Source organism: Oryctolagus cuniculus, chromosome 3 (assembly GCF_964237555.1).
Source record: "Oryctolagus cuniculus chromosome 3, mOryCun1.1, whole genome shotgun sequence".
Lineage (NCBI taxonomy): Eukaryota > Metazoa > Chordata > Mammalia > Lagomorpha > Leporidae > Oryctolagus > Oryctolagus cuniculus.
In genome coordinates this window covers 24022313-24041626 of record NC_091434.1, presented here as the reverse complement: position 1 = coordinate 24041626, position 19314 = coordinate 24022313, and the positions used below count along the sequence as shown (strand labels likewise).

Genomic DNA, 19314 nt, shown 5'->3' with positions numbered 1-19314 from the left:
CCCACAAATTGATCAATTTAAAGTTTTTTTGGTATCTTTTTCATCCTGAGTCAAAAAGCTGAAAAACTAAAGTATTGAATGAATCATTGATGGGGATGTTGACTTCACCAAGGTAATCATGCAGTGGAAGAAGAAAAAAAAGGCTGTGAATCTGATGCCAACATTTCTGTTGAATGAGTGGTAGCATCCATTAATTTGAAATGACAGAGAATAGAAACAGAGAAGACTATAAAAACTCTTTTAAGCCTATATAATGCCTTTTTTAAAAAAATATTTATTTACTTGAAGTTCAAAGCAAAAGAGGGGGCCGGAGCCATGGCACAGTAGGTTAATCCTCCACCTGCATCCCATATGGGCGCCGGTTCTAGTCCCGGATGCTCCTCTTCTCATCCAGCTCTCTGCTATGGCCTGGGAAAGCAGCAGAGGATGGCCCAAGTCCTTGGGCCCCTGCACCCGTGTGGGAGACCAGGAAGAAGCACCTGGCTCCTGACTTTGGATTGGCACAGCTCCAGCTGTTATAGCCATTTGGGGAGTGAACCAGTGGATGGAAGACCTCTCTCTCTCTGTCTCTCCCTCTCACTGTCTGTAACTCTACCTCTCAAATGAATAAATAAAATCTTAAAAGAAAAAAAAAAAAACAAAGCAAAAATGATGGAGGGAGAGAGTGAGGGAGAGATAGAGAGATCAGTCTTCCATCAACTGGTTACTCCCCAGATGGCTGCAATGACCAGGTTAGGATCAAGCTGAAGCCAGGATCCAGGAACTCCATCCTTATCTCCCACATTGGTGGCAGGGCCTTAAGTATTTGGGTCATCTTTGGCTGCCTTCCCAAGTGCATTAGCCAGAAGCTTAATCAGAAGCAGAGTAGCTGGGACTCGAACTAGCATTCTGATATGGGATGTGAACATTGCAAGTGGTGGCTTGACCCACTTCACCACAATGCTGGCCCTGTGTATAGTTTCTTTTATGTACTAGCTATTGTATTAGGCACTCAAGTAAAGTCAGAGAAATAAAATATAATTCCTGCTCATAAAGAGAGGCTAAATATAACAGACTAGACAGATTTAGGAAGAAATGAATGTAATACATTGATAAAAGTGTTACAATTAAAGTAAGCTCCAAAGAGCAGGTGTTTGGCATAGTAGATGCCATCTAGAACATCTGTATCTCATATTGGGGTTCCTGGGTCCAAGTCCTGGTTATTTTCTCTCTAAATTCTAGTTTCCTGCTAATGTGCATTCTGGGAGACAGAAGGTGATGGTTCAAGTCATTGAGGCCCTTCTACCTATGTGAAAGACATAGATTGAGGTCCTGGCTGCTGACCTTGGCCTGGCCCAGAGCTGGCTGTTATGGGTATTCAGAAAGTGAGAGATCTCTCCTTTTCCTCTCTCTCTCTCTCTCTCTGCCTTTTTTGAACGAACAAAATTAAGTAAGCTCCAGGATCAAAGATGGGGAAAGAGTCCACAATGTGGGAGATGAGGCAGTCAAGAAAGCTTTTAGAAAGACAATCTGAGCCGGCGCCGCGGCTCACTAGGCTAATCCTCCGCCTTGCGGCGCCGGCACACCGGGTTCTAGTCCTGGTCAGGGCACCGGATTCTGTCCCAGTTGCCCCTCTTCCAGGCCAGCTCTCTGCTGTGGCCAGGGAGTGCAGTGGAAAAAAAGAAAGAAAGAAAAAGAAAGACAATCTGAGCTATTTGTCCTTTGTCCTACATTGGGATTATACCAATACTGATGATGGCTCTTCAACCAAGAGTGATACAGAATAGATGCTGGAGTTAAATAGCAATCACTACCTCCATTTATGACAATTATTTTATCCCAGTCATTTAAGATAAGTGCTAAAGGATCTTAACATTTTGATGGGGCCAACCTGAAAGACCCAGGTAAATACTTGAAAATCCAGGCATTGTATCTAGGAAGAGTTAATTCTAGGAGACTGCCAAGGAAAAGGCAGGTCCTCATACCATGTGGACTGACCTAGTTGGTAGATGACCGGAAAAGAACACATCAGAAACTAAAACTGAAGCCTTTTTTTAAAATCTTTATCCAGAAAGTTAATCAAATAGGCACTGCACAGTAGCTGACACCCCACAATCAGTCATCAATTATTAACATGAATCTTGCAAAACAGTGATAATTTGGTTTTATTTTAAGTTCTTTTAATACTTACAGGAACTGAAGTAGCTCAGAAATGAAAAGGATACCACCAAAATGTTAAATGTGAAACCAGTATTGGCATAATACATTAGAATTGCCATTATTCTACCATATCAGTATATTATTGAAACTGACATTTCATGCTGAGGTACATCTATTATTCATGACATTATTACAGTGAAAAACAGTTGGACTACACAATTCATTGTTCAAAAAGAGACACTTTACAAAGCAAAATTTGGCCCTGTTAACAAGTATCCCAGAGCCAGAAATGTAGACTAGTTGTGCCTTTGACATCCCCATTAACCTCTTGTACATACCCAGTAAGTTTCCCACTCCTACCGTCATACTTGGAATATTATCAACATCTAAAACACTCCACCCCTACTCACTCCCAAACAGCATCTCCAACGTCCCAGCTTGCCATAGCCCTTACCTATCCTTCATCCTCATAGTTGCCGTTAGTTTCTTTTTATTCTTCTTAGCTTTCATGGCCCACCAAATCAGTAATGCCTGTCAATATACTTAAATCTCATGACTCTTGTTCTTTTCTCAACTTCCTGACAAAACCCTAATCTTCAATGGATACAGTCATCTGCTTTCTTTGTGTCTGCACAAGGACTAAGCTGCTAGAGGAAGATGACACACCTCAGCAGTCTATAAACTCTCCATCATCAACTTCAGATGGGTCTTAGCACTGCCTGGTGACCAATGTTTCCATCTCACTTAGAAATTACTCAAAAAAGAACACGGTATTATTTCTGATTCTTCCATCTCCACACTTGTTCACATCCTGTCAATCTTATTGATTCCTCATCACTTACAGGACATAAGCCTATTCACACTCTTTTATCACAACTGCCACCACCTTAATCCAAGCTACTACTAATTTGTCCTATAATCGTCTCCTACATACCGTTTACCCTTCCAATCCAATCTCCATCAAAATGTTTTTTTTTTCTTTTTGCTTTGTTTTGTTATTTTAAAGCAATTCCATTGAGTTAATCCCTACTTAAAATGTTTTGGTGGTTTACCATTGCCCTTAACAATTAAAACTAAAATCCACAAGATCTTATTTGAATCAATACACTAGCTATGTCACTTTCCCTGATTTCTACATTTAAGGTACACAAGGCTTCTTCCAGACATGCCGTGGACTATAATCTTTCCTTCCTTTTACTGTTTGCATATCCTGGTTTTGGCTCCTGAAATAGTCACTCATTCCTTATCTCTTGCTCTGGCAAACACTTTTCCAAAAGATATCAGTTCAGAAATTATCTTTCTCCACTTCATCAACACTCCTGAGATACGTTCCTCCATCATAAAAGTTTATTCTCTTGCATTATCAGGTTTCCCTCTTCTCTACTGAATCAATCTCATCAACTTACAAACATGGTTATTTTTTCTATTTGATTAAGGCATACCAAAATATCAACACACTCTATCTGTGCTTACTACCATCTACCACCTTATTCTGCTACTTTTCTCTCTCTCTTTTTTTTTTTTTTTTTTTTTGACGGTGAGAGAGAGAGAGACAGAGAGAAAGGTCCTCCTTTTGCCGTTAGTTCACCCTCCAATGGCCGCCACAGCTGGCGTGCTGCGGCCGGTGCACCGCGCTGATCCGAAGGCAGGAGCCAGGTGCTTCTGCTGGTCTCCCATGGGGTGCAGGGCCCAAGCACTTGGGCCATTCTTCACTGCCTTCCCGGGCCACAGCAGAGAGCTGGCCTGGAAGAGGGGCAACTGAGAAAGAATCCGGTGCCCCGACTGGGACTGGAACCCGGTGTGCTGGTGCCGCTAGGTGGAGGATTAGCCTATTGAGCTGCGGCAACGGTCACTTTTCTCTTAGAGTAGTGGTTCTCAACTGTTCAGTTTCTCTCCCCACCCCACCTCAGGAGACATTTAGCAATACCTAGTAATATTTTTGATGGTCACAACTGGAGGGAAAGTGCTACTGGTATCTGGTGTAGAAGCTTGGGAGGTTGCTGAAGATACCACAATGCGTGGAGTAACCACTTGCACCCCAACAAAGAATTATTCGTTGTGAAATGTCAAAGATGCTGAGGACTCTCAGCAAGACTTTTTAAGAGTTAGCTCTTTTCCACATCTCCAATTCCTTCCCTTATTCTCACTAGAACCCAGTCCAATCAGGCCCTTGTTTGTACCACTTCCCCAAACTTGATCTTGTAAGGGTAAACAAGTGGTTTGGTTTTTTACTCTAATGGTCATTCTTAACTTTCATCATATGTGATTTATCAGCAGCATTTGATATATAGTATGACAGACACCTGATGTCCTACACTTAACTTGGCTACTACATTGTATCCTACCCAATGTCTACTTTATTCTTCCACTTATACAAGCAGTCATCTTCCCTTCCTCTCTTCCTCTCCAGCTTGTCAACAAATCTTCTTGGCTCTCTTTTCAAAAATATGTCTGGGGCTTAATCACTTCTCACAACTTCTACTGCTGTTACTGTGGGCCATGCAACTCTCATCTTCACTTCATTTCTGGGTCATAGATTACTGCTAGTTTCCTTAGGGATCTCCCTACTCCTACTTTTGCTCTTTTACTACAGGACTACTGAACCTATGAAAACTGAACACAGTCACATACTGATGTAACTGGACTCAAACTGTTTTTAACTTGGATGTGCTCATAACTCTCCAAGGACCTTCTCTTGGAGTAAAAACCAAAGTCTTTTTTTTTTTCTTTTTAGATTTATTTATTTATTTGAAAGGCAGAGTTACTGAGAGGCAGAGTCACAGTGAGAGTAAGAGCAAGTTTGAGAGAGAAAGAGAGAGAGAGAGAGAGAGAGAGAGAGAGAGAGAGGAAGTCTTCCATCTGCTGGTACCTCCCCAAATGGCAGCAATAGCTGCAGTTGTGCCAATCCGAAGCCAGGAGCCATGAGCTTCTTCCGGGTCTCCCACGTGGGTGCAGGGGCCCAGGGACTTGGGCCATCTTCTACTGCTTTCCCAGGCCATAGCAGAGAAGTAGAGCAGCCGGGGACTTGAACTGGCACTGAAGGTGGTGGCTTTACCCGCTAAGCCACAGCGCTATCCCCCCAAAAGCCAAAGTCTTTATGTGTCTACAAAGTCCTAATTAATGAGATTGATGACATGATGTTGTTTTCTCTTTCTTTTAGTTTTGCTTCTTCTGTTGCAACCATCCTGCCCTTGCTGAAATTCATTAAATGCTACAGGCACATTTCCTAGGCAAGGCCTTCTCTCTGCCTAGAACATTCTCCTCCATAGCCCTGTGGCTTGTGACCCTCTACCCAAACTTCAGCTCTTTATCCAAACATACCTTCTCAGGAGGAAATTCTCTGACAAGTCTTCTTAAAATTGCAGCTCCCTTTTATCTCACTCATTTGTTCTTTATTCTTTTTCTCCTAGGCATAAAGTATCTCTTCATCTGACGGTCCATAAATTTTATGAATTGCTTTGTTTGTTGACTGTCTCCACCTGAAATATAAACTCCATGAGGACAGGGATTTTATATATCTTTTTTTTTTTTGGCTGTTTGATCCATATTTACATCCTCACTGCCCTCAGCCCCTGCTGGTACATAGTAGGCCCCCAACAAATATTTTTTTAAGATTTATTTATTTTTTGACAGGCAGAGTAGCAGAGAGTAAAGGAGGGAGGAGAAGGGGAGAAAGGAGGGAGAGAGAGAGAGATTTTCTATCCACTGGTTTACTCCTCAAATGCTCACAACAACCAACACTTAAGACAGGATCCCAGAATGCCATCCTGATCCCATGTGGTAACAGGCACCCAATTACTTGAACCATAATCCTCTAGTTTCCAGGCACATTAGCGGAGAGCTGCATTGGAAGCAGTGTGAGCTGCCAGAACTTGAACTGACACTCCCAGATGGTTATGGGCATCCAAGCAGCTGCTGCAACCCACTGTGCAACAATGCCTACACTCTCCAATGAATATTTTTATAATGAATCCAACAGTGAATGAATGAATGGCATCCTCAATAGATACTCATCAAACACTTGCCATAATACAGTTTTATTACTCTATCAACCACTGTGTTAATTACATGAAGTCTAAGTTGTTTTACCCACTTGTACTCTTAGAACATTAAATTCTTGCTTGAACAAATTTCCTTTCTTTGGCCTTCGTCCTTGCTCCATCTATTTGCTAGACTTCATGGAGCAAGTTTATCTTCTTCCAGGCTTCAACTACTGCCTGAGTGTCATTAACTTCCCAAATTTATTTATCCTTAGCCTCACTTCCATTCCTAATTTGCATTTGTAATTTCAACACCTTTTTCTGTGTGATTTTAACTGTGTCCACCTGTAGTCTATAATTCAATATCAACATGTAAATACTAAAAACATATTTACCTACTTCCTCATACTGACTTTACATAAAATAGACACATGTCCAAACTGCTCTCATACACACACACACACACACACACACACACAATTTGTCTCACTGGCTACTCTTTTGAGTATAGCTGGAAATGATAGTCATTTCTTTCTAATATTTCTCTTACCTGGGGGATTCCCACATCCTGTTGATTTTACCTCTGATTTTATCTCATATAGGAGGGCACTTCAGAAGTTTGTGGAAAATGAAATTTAAAGACATTTATTTTGCTGCATAGAGGGAACTTTCAAAAAGTTCATGGAAACTGCATATGTCGAAAAAATTATGCATGGGCAAGGTAAGCAGATTCCCTTCCACAGCTATAGTATCAGACTAACAATGAAAGATATAGGCAATACTATGATTCTGCAAGCCAATTTCAATAAGGACCATTTAAAAAGCAGACTTTGGGAGGCGGCGAAATCTGTGTTTAACTTGTGGTAAAGGTCTCATTTTAAAAAATGGACACAATTTTGGTTTCCCTGATTTTAACGCCTTAAGTAATGCCCCCCCCCCCCCCCCTTCATGGTTATCCTTCCTCTCACGCAGGCTGGACGCAAAATAACATTTACGGATTTGCAACGATATCATGGACTTCCTTCGCGGGTTTTTTTTTTTTTTTTTTTTTTTTTTTTGCTTTTAACTAGTTTTCCGTAGCGGGGCTTTCCACACTTGCCAGCACGCCGCAGCCGCTGGGGACGGTTGCCTGGGGCACACGAGTCCGCTCCAGATTCCATTTCGCGGATATCCTCCTCAGGACCGGGCACCTAGCCCGGGCTGGGCTCGGATTTGGCAAGCGGAACCCCAGCGCGGGAGCGCCAGCGCCTTCCCTCCCAGCCCCAGGCTCCAATTTCACCTCAGAAATGCCGCGGAGCTGGGCGGGGCCGGGGCCGCCGGGTCACGTGACGGGTCAGATGACCGCCAGGCCCGTCCCCGCTTCCTGAACGGGACTGTGGCGGCCGCGCCTCCTCCTCTGCACGTGGTTTCTCCGCTACTGCCTTCCGCTCGCCCGGGTCCCCGCTCCTGCCGCCATGGCTCCCAGCCAGCTAGGTGAGGCCCTCCCCGAGCGGCGCTGCCTGCGTGCCTGGCCCCTGGGGCCCCCTTTCCCTCAATGGCGGCGGCCGGGCGGGAGCAGCGGGGCCCGGCTCGGCTGGGAGCTGTACTGCGAGACTGCCCTGCCCCTGCGGGGCCTGCGCGGCGCGGCTCGCGCCTGTGGCCTGGGCGGGCTCCGGGGCTAGGCCTACTGGCATTAGCGGTTTGGGACTCTGCCCCCCTAGAGCAGCTCCTAGGCGTTGGAGAACTCAGTGTAATGAGAAGAAAAAATGTCTTCTTGTTTCAGCCGTGTTGAGTGTCTCGGACAAAACCGGCCTTGTGGATTTTGCCAGAAACCTAGCTTCTTTTGGCCTGAATCTAGTCGCCTCCGGAGGGACTGCGAAAGCTCTTAGGGATGCCGGTCTGGCTGTCAGGTAAGGCCCGAGGTGGTGTTTAAAGTGTACGCAGAGGAGTGAGCTCACGTTAACCAGAGCGTAGGCTCCCAGGCAGGGTGAGGCAGGGGGCCTCGTGTTCCTCCTCCCTAGAGCGCTGTGAGGTTGGCGCACTGAAGAATGACTTCAGGCCCCGAGACTTAGCAACTTCTGCACGCCTTGACAGAGCTGTGTGAAAGCGCAAGGATGGGAACCCAGGCAGTACTGATTTCAGAGGCTTCCTCCTAAGCCCCTAACTTTAATGAATTAACTTGGTTGGGCCATTGATTCACGAAAATACAAATTAAACAGCCCACTGTTCACATGATCTGGCTTGACTGGCTATGCAAGAAAACTGTTGGTGTCATGAAGATTCGAGTCTGCCTGTTCTTCGAATCTCAGGTAACCATAAGAAGGTACAGGTCACTGCCTGCCTTATTGCCATGTGGGAAACCGACTTTGTGCATTCTCTGTCCATGCACAGGTAGATTCTTGCCATTTTTTTCTTATAGTTCTGCCCTGTGTGAGCAGCAGGTCACCACCCTGCATTTGACAAGTTCAGACAACAAGAATGCCTTCCTTTGTTAAATGCTTCCTATTTTCCAGGTCCTTTCACATCCTTTCTCTGTTGTGTCTCATAGGAACCCTGTGAGAATCAGAGAAGGCAGGCAGGCTAGCAGACTTTGAACAGCAGCAGGATGAGAATCCGAAATCCACTTGTGATCTTTCCCTTGGGCCCATTTGGGACCTCCTGTGGCAACTGGAATCCTTTTTTCATTAGGCAAAGTCTTTATCTCTAGGCTTTTTTTTTTTCCTGAAAAACTTGGTATCATGGTATCATGGAAACCTTTCAGGCAATCAAAAATAGAAACATGTAATAAGCCTCCATGTCCTGTATCTGTGTCACCCAGATGAAATACTTGTCAGCAGGCTACTCTTGTTTCCATACCTCTCCCTAGTCCTTGCTTAGTCCCATTATGATGATGTCGTTTTTCAAAGTTGGCCTCATAGACGTGTTTCTATCCTATTACAGTGTGAGAGTGTTCACTGTGAATGGTTCAGTTAGAACCCAGCACAACCCTGAAAAGACTGTAAACAACTTGGAGGGGTATGTCATACTTTTCAGTCAATGACAGACAGCTGCATGTGTATATGGTGATGGGTACCACATTGCCTAGGTTTGTGTAAGTATACTGTGTGGTGTTTGCACAATGATGCAGTAGCCTAAGCCTGCACAGTTAGGAGAATATGTCCCCACTGTTAGGCAGCACATGACTGAATTAACTCCTGTGGTCCTTAGAACTTGGTAGTGAAGGTAGTATTATCCCATGTGCTAGAGAAGGAAACAGAAGCACAAAGAAGTAACTTGCCCAGATTCACACAGCTAGTGAGAGGCCAAGGTCTTATCCCAGGAAGTTAACTTTTACCTTGTGAGGTAAACTGATGAGATTTTAGTCAGCGAGTGTACCACAGTGAGCATACAGAGAATTATTTCCAAAGACTACAGCCCTTACAAGTTCTCAAGTACAAAGGAGTAACTCACTTTTCAATTTCCTCCAGATATTTAAGAGTAAGTCTACCTTCTTAAAGTCTTACGGGATTGTCCTCAGTTGGAGGAACTGGATTTCATTTCCTGAATTTCAGAAAAGGGAATTCTGAATTGGAAACCAGTTTGTCAGTTGTGAGAACTGTGTATCCTTGGCCAAACACCAGGTATTTGCAAATTGGCCCTCAATAGAGGCTGCTTAGGAAATTGTGCACTCTGTTAGTGACATTTGCTGCTTTGAAAATTTTGAGTCATAAAATGAATTTTTAATTATACTTTGATCTGTTTCTGAGATAAGGATATTTTTAATGCTTTGTGTTATATACTGCTAAATTATTTCTTAATTATTATAGCTTGTGATTCAGTTTCTAAATTCTCTGGAAATTGTAAAACCAATGCTTTCATACTTACTGATTCTTCCTAAAGACACATAGGTTAGAAAATATGCTAAGTGATAGGTATTGATTTGGAAAGTAAAGAGAATTGTGATTAAAAAATCAAGTAAATGAAAGACAAGAAACTGGGATCATTTTTATCCAGTTCAGACTGTGGAAGAAATCTGGAAATGAGAACATTAGACTTAATGACGGAAAGTGCTTTAAGCAGTATAAAATGACAATTTTACACTTGCAGAGCTGGCATCCTATATGGGCTCCAGTTCAAATCTTGGCTGCTCCACTTCCCATGCAGCTCTCTGCTAAGGACTCAGAGAGCAGTGGAAGATGGCACAAGCCCTTCAGCCCCTGTACCCACATGGTGGGAGACCCAGAAGAAGATCCAAGGTCTTGGCTTGATCAGCACAGCTCCAGCCATTGCAGCCACATGGGGAGTGAACCAGCAGATGGATGACCTGTCTCTCTCTGTCTGCCTCTGCCTTTCTCTAACTCTACTTTCCAAATAAATAAATCTCCAAAAAAAAAAAAAAAAAAGAATGATGATAACATTCTGTTTATCTCTTTGCAGAGATGTCTCTGAGCTCACGGGATTTCCTGAGATGCTAGGAGGGCGTGTGAAGACCTTGCATCCTGCAGTCCATGCAGGTAAGTGGTTGATACCTTCAGTTTAACACAGTGCTCTTCAAGCATATTTTGGTTATGTTGAAGAGTTAAGGAGTGAAAAGACAGGTCATCAGCTCAAAACTAAATTACTGAAAAGATGATACTGGTTGTGTCACATTTGCCGTCAAATTTCATAATACATTAGAACCTTGTCTTACTAAAAGATGAGTTCTGATTCTTTTCTTCTGCTTGCTGTTAGTCCTGAATCATAAATAATTTAGAGTGTGATATTTCCTGCTGGAGTTACTGAAAACATTTAGCGTTTATAGTATGAAAAGGGTTTCTTTAAAACAATTCAGACTTAGAATAAAGTATCACAATGTGACTCTAAAGGAATTTTTTTCTTAGTGCTTATTACATTTTTTCATTCAGCTGAGACAGCAAATAGTTTATAAACCAAAATTGACAAGAAAAAGATATATTTGTGACTTACTGTCTGCAGTATATTTAACAGATAATGGTTGAAAGGCTGAGGATCATCATTGACTTATGGGAACACATAGACCTTACTAGAATTAGCTATAGTAATATAGAAATTCCTTTTACTTTTTTCTCTCTCTCTCTTTTTTTTTTTTTTTTACTTAAAGGAGATCCAGAACTGATCAAAAAGATTTTTAAATACACTTGCAAATCATAATTTTCTTGGTAAAAACTTTTCAAGTATGTGTTTGGTATTCTTGAAGAATATTGGAGAGTTTAACTTGTTTGATGGGCTCTATTGAAAGAGGCACCATATTCTGACTTTTTTGAAGCTGCCACTTTGTTTTGTTAAATTAGGTATCCTGGCTCGTAACATCCCAGAAGATAATGCTGACATGGCCAGACTTGATTTCAGTCTTATAAGGTAAAAATATGAAGTTAAACTTTGGATCAAAGACATCCAGTATACCAACCCTCGTGTCCTGCCACCACCCTGCCGTTCTCTTATTTTTTTATGTAACTCAGTATCACCCTTTATAGAGTATATTCTGTGTTTTGTTATATATGTATAAACATTTTGATTTCACCAACTTTACATCATGAAATATGTACCATTAAAAACAACTTGTACTTTTTTAGGAAGTTACAATTTAAATTTTGGTATGTACATCTCTTGTTAATATAGTAGAACAACAAAGCTTAAAATTCAGGCTTTCTCCTGCTATACATTCAGCACAGATCACTTCTGATGCCAGATGTGGAGGGACGATTCCCCACGCACCCGGCAAGCAGTCGTTTCTGCAAGCAGGCACCACCAGCTGGGTGCTCTCTAATCCAGTTTAGTTCAGACACTGCCTGCCTGGAGGCAGTGTCAGATGCCATAGATTGAGTGTGTAGTCTCCATAACTGGCTCCTCTTCAGACACCAGTTGCATGTGCCCCTGAATTGCTTTGCCTGTGGTACTGCTGAGCCAGCTATAAATTGGGGTTCCCGCAGTCCTCCTCCTTGTGTCCAATTAATTTGCTCAAGTGCCTCATAGAACTCAGGAAAACCCTTAACAATTACCAACTTATTATTAAGAATATTACAAAGGGTACAAATGAAATGCCTAGGACTAGGTAAGGGAGATGGTATAGAGTGGCTTCTGTGTCACTCAGATGCACAAACCTCCAGAACATTCCTTGCATTTGGCTATCCAGAGCTCTCTGAACCCTGTCCTTTGAGTTTTTATGGAGACTTGTTTATATGTACATTTCTTTTTTTTTTTTTTTTTTTTTTTTTTTGGACAGGCAGAGTTAGTATGAGAGAGAGACAGGTCTTCCTTTCCATTGGTTCACCCCCCAAACGGCCGCCACGGCCAGTGCGCTGCAGCCGCCGTGCTGTGCTGATCCGAAGCCAGGAGCCAGGTGCTTCCTCCTGGTCTCCCATGGGGTGCAGGGCCCAAGCACTTGGGCCATCCTCCACTGCCTTCCCGGGCCACAGCAGAGAGCTGGACTGGAAGAGGAGCAACCGGGACAGAATCTGGCGCCCCAACTGTATGTGGCTGTCCAGTTCTCCTAGAATCATTTGTTGGAAAAAACCTATTCTTTCCCCATTGAATGACGCCTCTGTGTGTGTCTCCTATTATGCTGGTACTACACCATTACTACAGTTTTGTAGTAAGTTTTGAAGTTAGGAAGTATGAGTCTTCCAACTTTGTTTTTCTTGTTGAATATTGTTTTGGTGATTCAGGGACCCTTGCATATCCATATAACTTTTAGGATCAATTTGCCAATTTCCACAAAAAGACAGTTGGGATTTTCATAGGGAATGTTCTGAGTCTGGAAATATTTTTGGGAATGTTGTCATCTTAATAATATTAAGTCTTCTAATCCATGAACATGGATGTCTTTCCATTTATTTAAATTTTCTTTAATCTCTTTCAACTATGTATAGTATATGAGTCTTGTACTTTTGTTAAATATTTTATTGTTTTTGATGCTGTCATATGTAGAATGTTTTTCTTAATTTTGCTTTCTGATTATTATATATTGTTGATGCATATTAGTATAGTTGATTGTTGTGTATTGATCATATGTCCTGTAACCTTGCTGAACTCATTTATTAATACTGGTAGGTGTTTTTTGGTGGATTCTGTAGGATTTTCTCATACAAGATTATGTCACCTGCAAATAGAGATAACTTCACTTTTTCTTTCCAGTCCTGTTGTCTTGTCTTTTCTTTTCCTTGCTAATTGCCCTGTCTGGAACCTTCAGTACAAATATTGAATAGTAAGTGGTGAAAGTATGAGATAGGTTAGATACCAGGGTTGGTAACAAGGCAGCCATCCCTTTCCTGATCTTAGGGAGAAAGTATTCAGCCTTTCACCTTGAAGTGTGATATTTTGCTATAGGCTTTTCTTATGCTTCATCATGTCACGGAAGTTCTCTTCTATTTTTAATTTATTGGGTACATTTTTATTTTAAATCAGGAATGGGCATTGAATTTTGTCAAATGGTTTTTATACTGTATTCATTCTGGATTGTATTTCCTAGTATTTCTTGAGACTGATAGAAGTATTGGTCTGTAGTTCCCTTGGGACATTTTTGTCTGGTTTTGGTTATCAGGATAATAGGCCTGATGGAATGAACTGGGAAATAGTGGCCCCTACTCTTCTATTTTTTTTTCCTTCCCTGAATTTTCTCCAGTTCAGCTTGTTTTGGCCAGGAGCCTTTCCATCTCAAAACATTTTTAGAAATTTTTTTAATTGGCACTTAATAATTGTGCCTATATATGGGGTAGAGTATGATATTTCAATAGTGTATGTAATGTGTACTGATCAGATCAATGTAATGTTTCCTTTTCTTTGTAATTTCATTACTTTATGTTTGGAGCCTTTGAGTTTCTCTCTTGCTTGTACAGTTTTATGAACTATAGTTACTTGACAACATTTTTTAAAATTTTTGATGGCATGAAAGTACTGGGTAGTCACTAAGGTTACCTGGGCAGCAACAGCACAGTATTGTTTGGAGAGAATAACATGTATCCAGATACCCAGCACCTGCTGACTAAACTACCAACCTTCTACAACAGTAGGGCATCTTGAGTTTTTGACACAATTTTTTAGAATTCTAAAATGCTAGGCTCACAGTTAATGTTTTAGATCTTTGTGGGTTTGGGTCACATTAATTGTATAAAGTTTTTTCTGCACAGTTGGAAACTTCCTAAGCCGAGTTTTTAGTAACAACGAAATTCCTCTGTCTTAGAGTTGTTGCCTGTAATCTGTATCCCTTTGTGAAGACAGTAGCTTCTCCAGAGGTAACTGTCGAGGAGGCTGTGGAGCAGATTGATATTGGTGAGTTACCTTAGAGGACCAAGAGAGGAGTGTTGTTTACATTTTTTACAATAAGGTTTTATTTTGATTTTCATTGTTGATTGCATTCTGGGATGAGTATAATTTATCTTTTAAAGTATTTTGTGCATGTGTGTGTAGAGATTCATCTGGTTATTTTTTTCTCATTTTTTTAAGTTAAAAATTAAAGTGGGGGCAGATGTAGTATAGCAGCTAAGCTACTGCTTTGTGTGTCTGCATCCCATATCAGAGTGGGTTCGAGTTCCAGCTCTGCCCATGATTCCCACTTCCTGCTAATGAGCACCCTGCAAAGCAGCAGGTGATAGCTCAAGTAGCTGTCACCACCACCTACATGGAAGACTCTGGGATTGAGTTCTCAGCTGCTGCCTTCTCCCTGGCCTAGGCTGGGCTGTTAAACATTTGTGGAGTGAACTAGTAGATGGGACGTCTGTCATTATCTTGTCTCTCTGCCTTTGAAGTAAATAACAATTTTCATAAAAAAAGAATTATTAAAGTAGAAGAATGTTCACTTTGACTTCATTTGAAAGACGTTCATAAACTGATAGAAATAAAAAAATGTAGATCTTTTTGGGCTTTATTTTTAATGATTTATTTATTGATTTGAAGTTCATCATTACAGAGAGAAAGGGAAAGACAGAGGTCTTCCATCTGCTGGTTCACTCCCCAAATGGCTGCAATGCCAGGCTGGAGCCAGGAGCTTCATCTGGTTCTCCCATATTGTGGCAAAGGCCCAAACACTTGGGTCATCTTCCACTGCTCTTCCCAGATCACTAGCAGGGAGCAGATCAGAAGTGGGACAGCTGGGACTTGAACGGGCGCACCTATAGGATACCATCATCACAGGCAGGGCATTTACCTGCCATGCAACAATGCCAGCCCCGTATTTTGTTCTTAAAAGGTGGAGTGACTTTGCTGAGAGCTGCAGCCAAAAATCATGCTCGAGTGACAGTCGTGTGTGAACCAGAGGACTACGCGGTGGTTTCCTCAGAGATGCAGGCCTCTGATAGCAAAGACACCTCCTTGGAGACCAGGCGCCAGTTAGCCTTGAAGGTGAGGATGCGCGTCTGGTAAAGTATAAAGTCACATCTATCTAGTCTAGTGTTGGCCAAACCAAGCAGCATTCAGTTCTTGTAGATTATATTGCCTGCCAAAGCTCTGCTTGGAGCTGTGAGACAGTATACAGGAATTCTGTCAAAAAGGTGGCAGGAGAATTGGAAAGAGATAATTCGTGTGCATTCAGTGTTACTCAGTGTTAGTGTGTGTGTGTGTGTGTGTGTCCTGTAGTTTGCTTGGCACTAAAATTGCCTTGTCCCACACCCTATCTTAGGGAAGGGCTGCTAGGGCCTCACAAACCTTACACTTTTTGTAGGCATTCACTCACACGGCACAGTATGATGAAGCCATTTCCGATTACTTCCGGAAACAATACAGCAAAGGAATATCTCAGATGCCCTTGAGGTATGGGATGAACCCTCATCAGACCCCTGCCCAGCTCTACACACTGAAGCCCAAGCTCCCCCTCACAGGTAAGAACTCAGTGTTTTGTCCAACACTTTGCTGTCTCTGGAGCCTTCCATGTGTATCTTTCTTCCATTTTCTTTTCAGTGTTGGATTGGATGTGGTTCATGTTTAGAATATAAATTACATGATTCCTCTTAAAGGTCTGTGTTACCAGTGGACTTGTGAGCATAGTTGTCGAGATGATCTGGAGTTCTGGGAGAGGTCAAGTTGGAGGTACATACTAGAATGTCTTTGTCATACACATGTTTTTGAAGACATGGAACAGGACGGGATGGTCTAGACTTCCTAGAAAGAGTCAAGATCAAGATGTTAGGTACTTCCTTGGTAAGTAGAGCAGTGTTGGAACCAGCAGAGGGAAACCTGGAGAAATGTTGTGGAGAACAGGGAAGGAGCCATTTGTTTTAAGAATGTTAGAAGAAGCAGTTTCCTTTGACGGATGTGTCTAGAATTGAAGTGAGCCAGAATGGAAGTGTGAAGTTAAGAAATGGCAAAAATTGGGGCTGGCACTGTGGCAGCCTCTATTTGGGTGCCAGTTTGCAACCCAGCCGCTCCTCTTCAATCCAGCTTCCTGCCAATGTGCGTGGAAAGCAGCCGAGGATGACCCAAGTGCTTGGGCCCCATCTACCTACCTGGGAGACCCAGAAGAAGCTCCTGGCTTCCTCATGACCCAGCCCTGGGCATTTTGGCCATCTGGAGAGTGAACCAGCAGATAGAAGATGTTTTTCTGTCTCTCCCTCTCTCTCTCTGTAAACTCTGCCTTTCAAATAAATAATTTTTTTTAAAAAAAAGAAGAAATGACAAAAATTGTAGAGTTGAGAGAGGGATTTCCAGTATATGTCCCCATTTTGTTTCTCAAGTAGGGTGGAAGAGCCTGTCCTGGAATTAGGGAGAATGGGGCAGGGCCAGAGGAGAGAGTTTAGGGTGTGAAGGCCAGGGAAGCCCACATGCTTCCTGGAGGGCTGGGCTTCGGTCAGCCAGTACAGTGTCATTCACAGACCAGGAAGGCAAGCCCCGGGCACCCAGACCAGTACCCCTGGTGATATGAGGATGCGAGTGTTCCTGTGTACTGCTCATCTCTCCATGACTGACTAAGGGAAAAAGGTGGGCAGAGAAGCAGCATAGGAAGTTGCAGGAGATTTCAAACTCTGCTCCCCTCTTCTATCAGTGGATCTTCAAGTTCTGATGCTCCTCTTCCTCAAATATGGTTTGAATCTTTCGAGGATTACCCATGTCCCCATGGTTACCCCTTTTCTTCCTGACTACAGTCTATTCTGTGCTTGCTCACTTGACCTGTTTTTTCACAACACAGTAATCTAAAAATGAAAATGGGGTGATGTTGCACCTTACTTAAAACTGTGTGGTTACCCACCTGCCCACATGTTCTGACCCTGATCTGCTTCCTCTTTAGCTTCCCTTTGCCCCTGTGCCCAGCAACTTCTTCCCATGCAGCCTGCAGGCACAGTGTCTTCCAGCTAGGCCCTTTATTCCCACCCAGAATTCCCTGCCCTGCAGGGTCCAGACCAAAGTAGCAGACCAAAGTAGCTATCGTTACTTTGCCACTACACTTGACACATTACCTGACTTTCCTGCATGTTTGTACTTTAATTGTCTTCTTCCACTAGCATGTCGGCTCCTATTAGCATGAGCTAAGGAACCTTGCCTGTGTCCACTGCTGCATGTTCCCTAAATATTTATGGAATGAATAATTTAAAACCTGACATTTGGCACAAATTTCTACTTCTAGAACTTTTTTATTTTTAACTGAAACATGAAAAGTATGCATATTTATAAGGAAGCATGTGATGGTCTGATATGTGTATACATTGGGCAGTGTTTATTCAGGGTAAAAATATCTATTTCCTCAAACATTTAACATTTTTTATGTTGAAAATATTTTTAAAATTTTTAAGAGAAATATACAGAACATCATTATTATCAATAGTCATCTTACTTTGCAATAGAAAACCCTAACTTCTTACTTGTATGTTCTTTATAATCTTGCTATAACTTAGAGCCTGTTAATCAGTCTTTTCCTATCTGTCCCTATCCCATCCTCTCCACAACCTCTGGTAACCATATTGCTGGAAACTTCTATGACAAACAAACAAACAAAAAAGAAACTTCTATGACATCAACTGTTTTAGATTCTGTGATCATATGATACTTGTCTTTCTGTGCCTGGTTCATTTCACTTAATATAATGACTGCAGTTTCATCCCTGTTACAAATGACATTTCATTCTCTTTTATGGCTGAATTGTATTCCATTGGTATATATATACTACATTTGCTCCATATCCATTTGTCAGTTGCTGGAGGACACTTGAGTGGTTTCCATTTTTTTGGCTACTGTGATCATGTTGCCAACAATATATGGGAGTGCAGAAGTCTCTTTAGCATGTGGATATTCAGTTTTTCCATTATAATTTTTATTTATTTGAAAGGCAGTTATGGAGGGAGAGAGGGACACACACAGATTTTCTTTTCTTTTCTTTTTTTTTTTTTTTGGACAGGCAGAGTGGACAGTAAGAGAGAGAGACAGAGAGAAAGGTCTTCCATTACTGTATTTTCAACCTACAGTGTCTGCTGCCACTGGCGCACTGCAGCCGGCGCACCGAGCTGATCCAAAGCCAGGAGCCAGGTGCTTCTCCTGCTCTCCCATGCGGGTGCAGGACCCAAGGACTTGGGCCATCCTCCACTGCACTTCCAGGCCACAGCAGAGAGCTGGACTGGAAGAGGGGCAACCAGGACAGAATCCGGCGTCCCGACTGGGACTAGAACCCGGGTTGCCAGCACCGCAGGCGGAGCATTAGCCTATTGAGCCACGGCGCCGGCCACCACACACACAGATTTTCCACCCACTGGTTCACTCCCAAAATGCTCACAACAGCCAGGCTGCAGAAACTAGAAACTCCATCCATGTCCTCCACATAGCTAGCAGAAACCCAGGTGCTTGGGCTATCAGGCACATTAGCAGGAAGCTAGATTGGGAGTGGAGGAGCTAGTGCACAAACCAGGCATTTTAATGTTGGATCAGCCATCCCAAGCAGTGACTTAACCCCTTAGCCACAATACCTGTCCCTGCACACACATTAGCGATTTTTCTAGTTCTGTGAAAAACATCATTGGTATTTTGACATTGATTACTCTGAATATATAAATCATTTTGGGTAGTATGAACTTTTAACAGTATTGACTCTTCCAATTCATGAACATGGGATGTCTTTCCATTTCTCTGTTTCCTTTTCAGTTTACTTTATCAGTGTTTTACAATAATCTTTTAGTTCTAATTAAATTTATTCCCAGAGTTTTTTGTGTGGCTATTGGGAATAGGATTGCTTTCTTGGTTTCTTTTTTTATTTATTTATTTTTTCACAATGCCAAAATATTTTATTCAATGATTTAACATGTAA

General features: G+C 42.3%; 1 protein-coding gene across 1 annotated transcript in view; it reads left to right on the top strand.

Moving 5' to 3' along the window:
- The first annotated feature begins 7224 nt into the window (after window positions 1-7224).
- Window positions 7225-19314, top strand: part of ATIC (5-aminoimidazole-4-carboxamide ribonucleotide formyltransferase/IMP cyclohydrolase) — a 40584-nt gene continuing 28494 nt past the window's right edge. Inside the window, exons 1-7 of the mRNA XM_002712460.5 lie at window positions 7225-7592; window positions 7882-8008; window positions 10515-10591; window positions 11387-11453; window positions 14275-14363; window positions 15280-15431; window positions 15751-15907. Of these exons, the coding sequence (XP_002712506.2) occupies window positions 7574-7592; window positions 7882-8008; window positions 10515-10591; window positions 11387-11453; window positions 14275-14363; window positions 15280-15431; window positions 15751-15907 (688 nt within the window). The 5' untranslated portion in view covers window positions 7225-7573. The remainder of the gene's footprint in view (window positions 7593-7881; window positions 8009-10514; window positions 10592-11386; window positions 11454-14274; window positions 14364-15279; window positions 15432-15750; window positions 15908-19314) is intronic.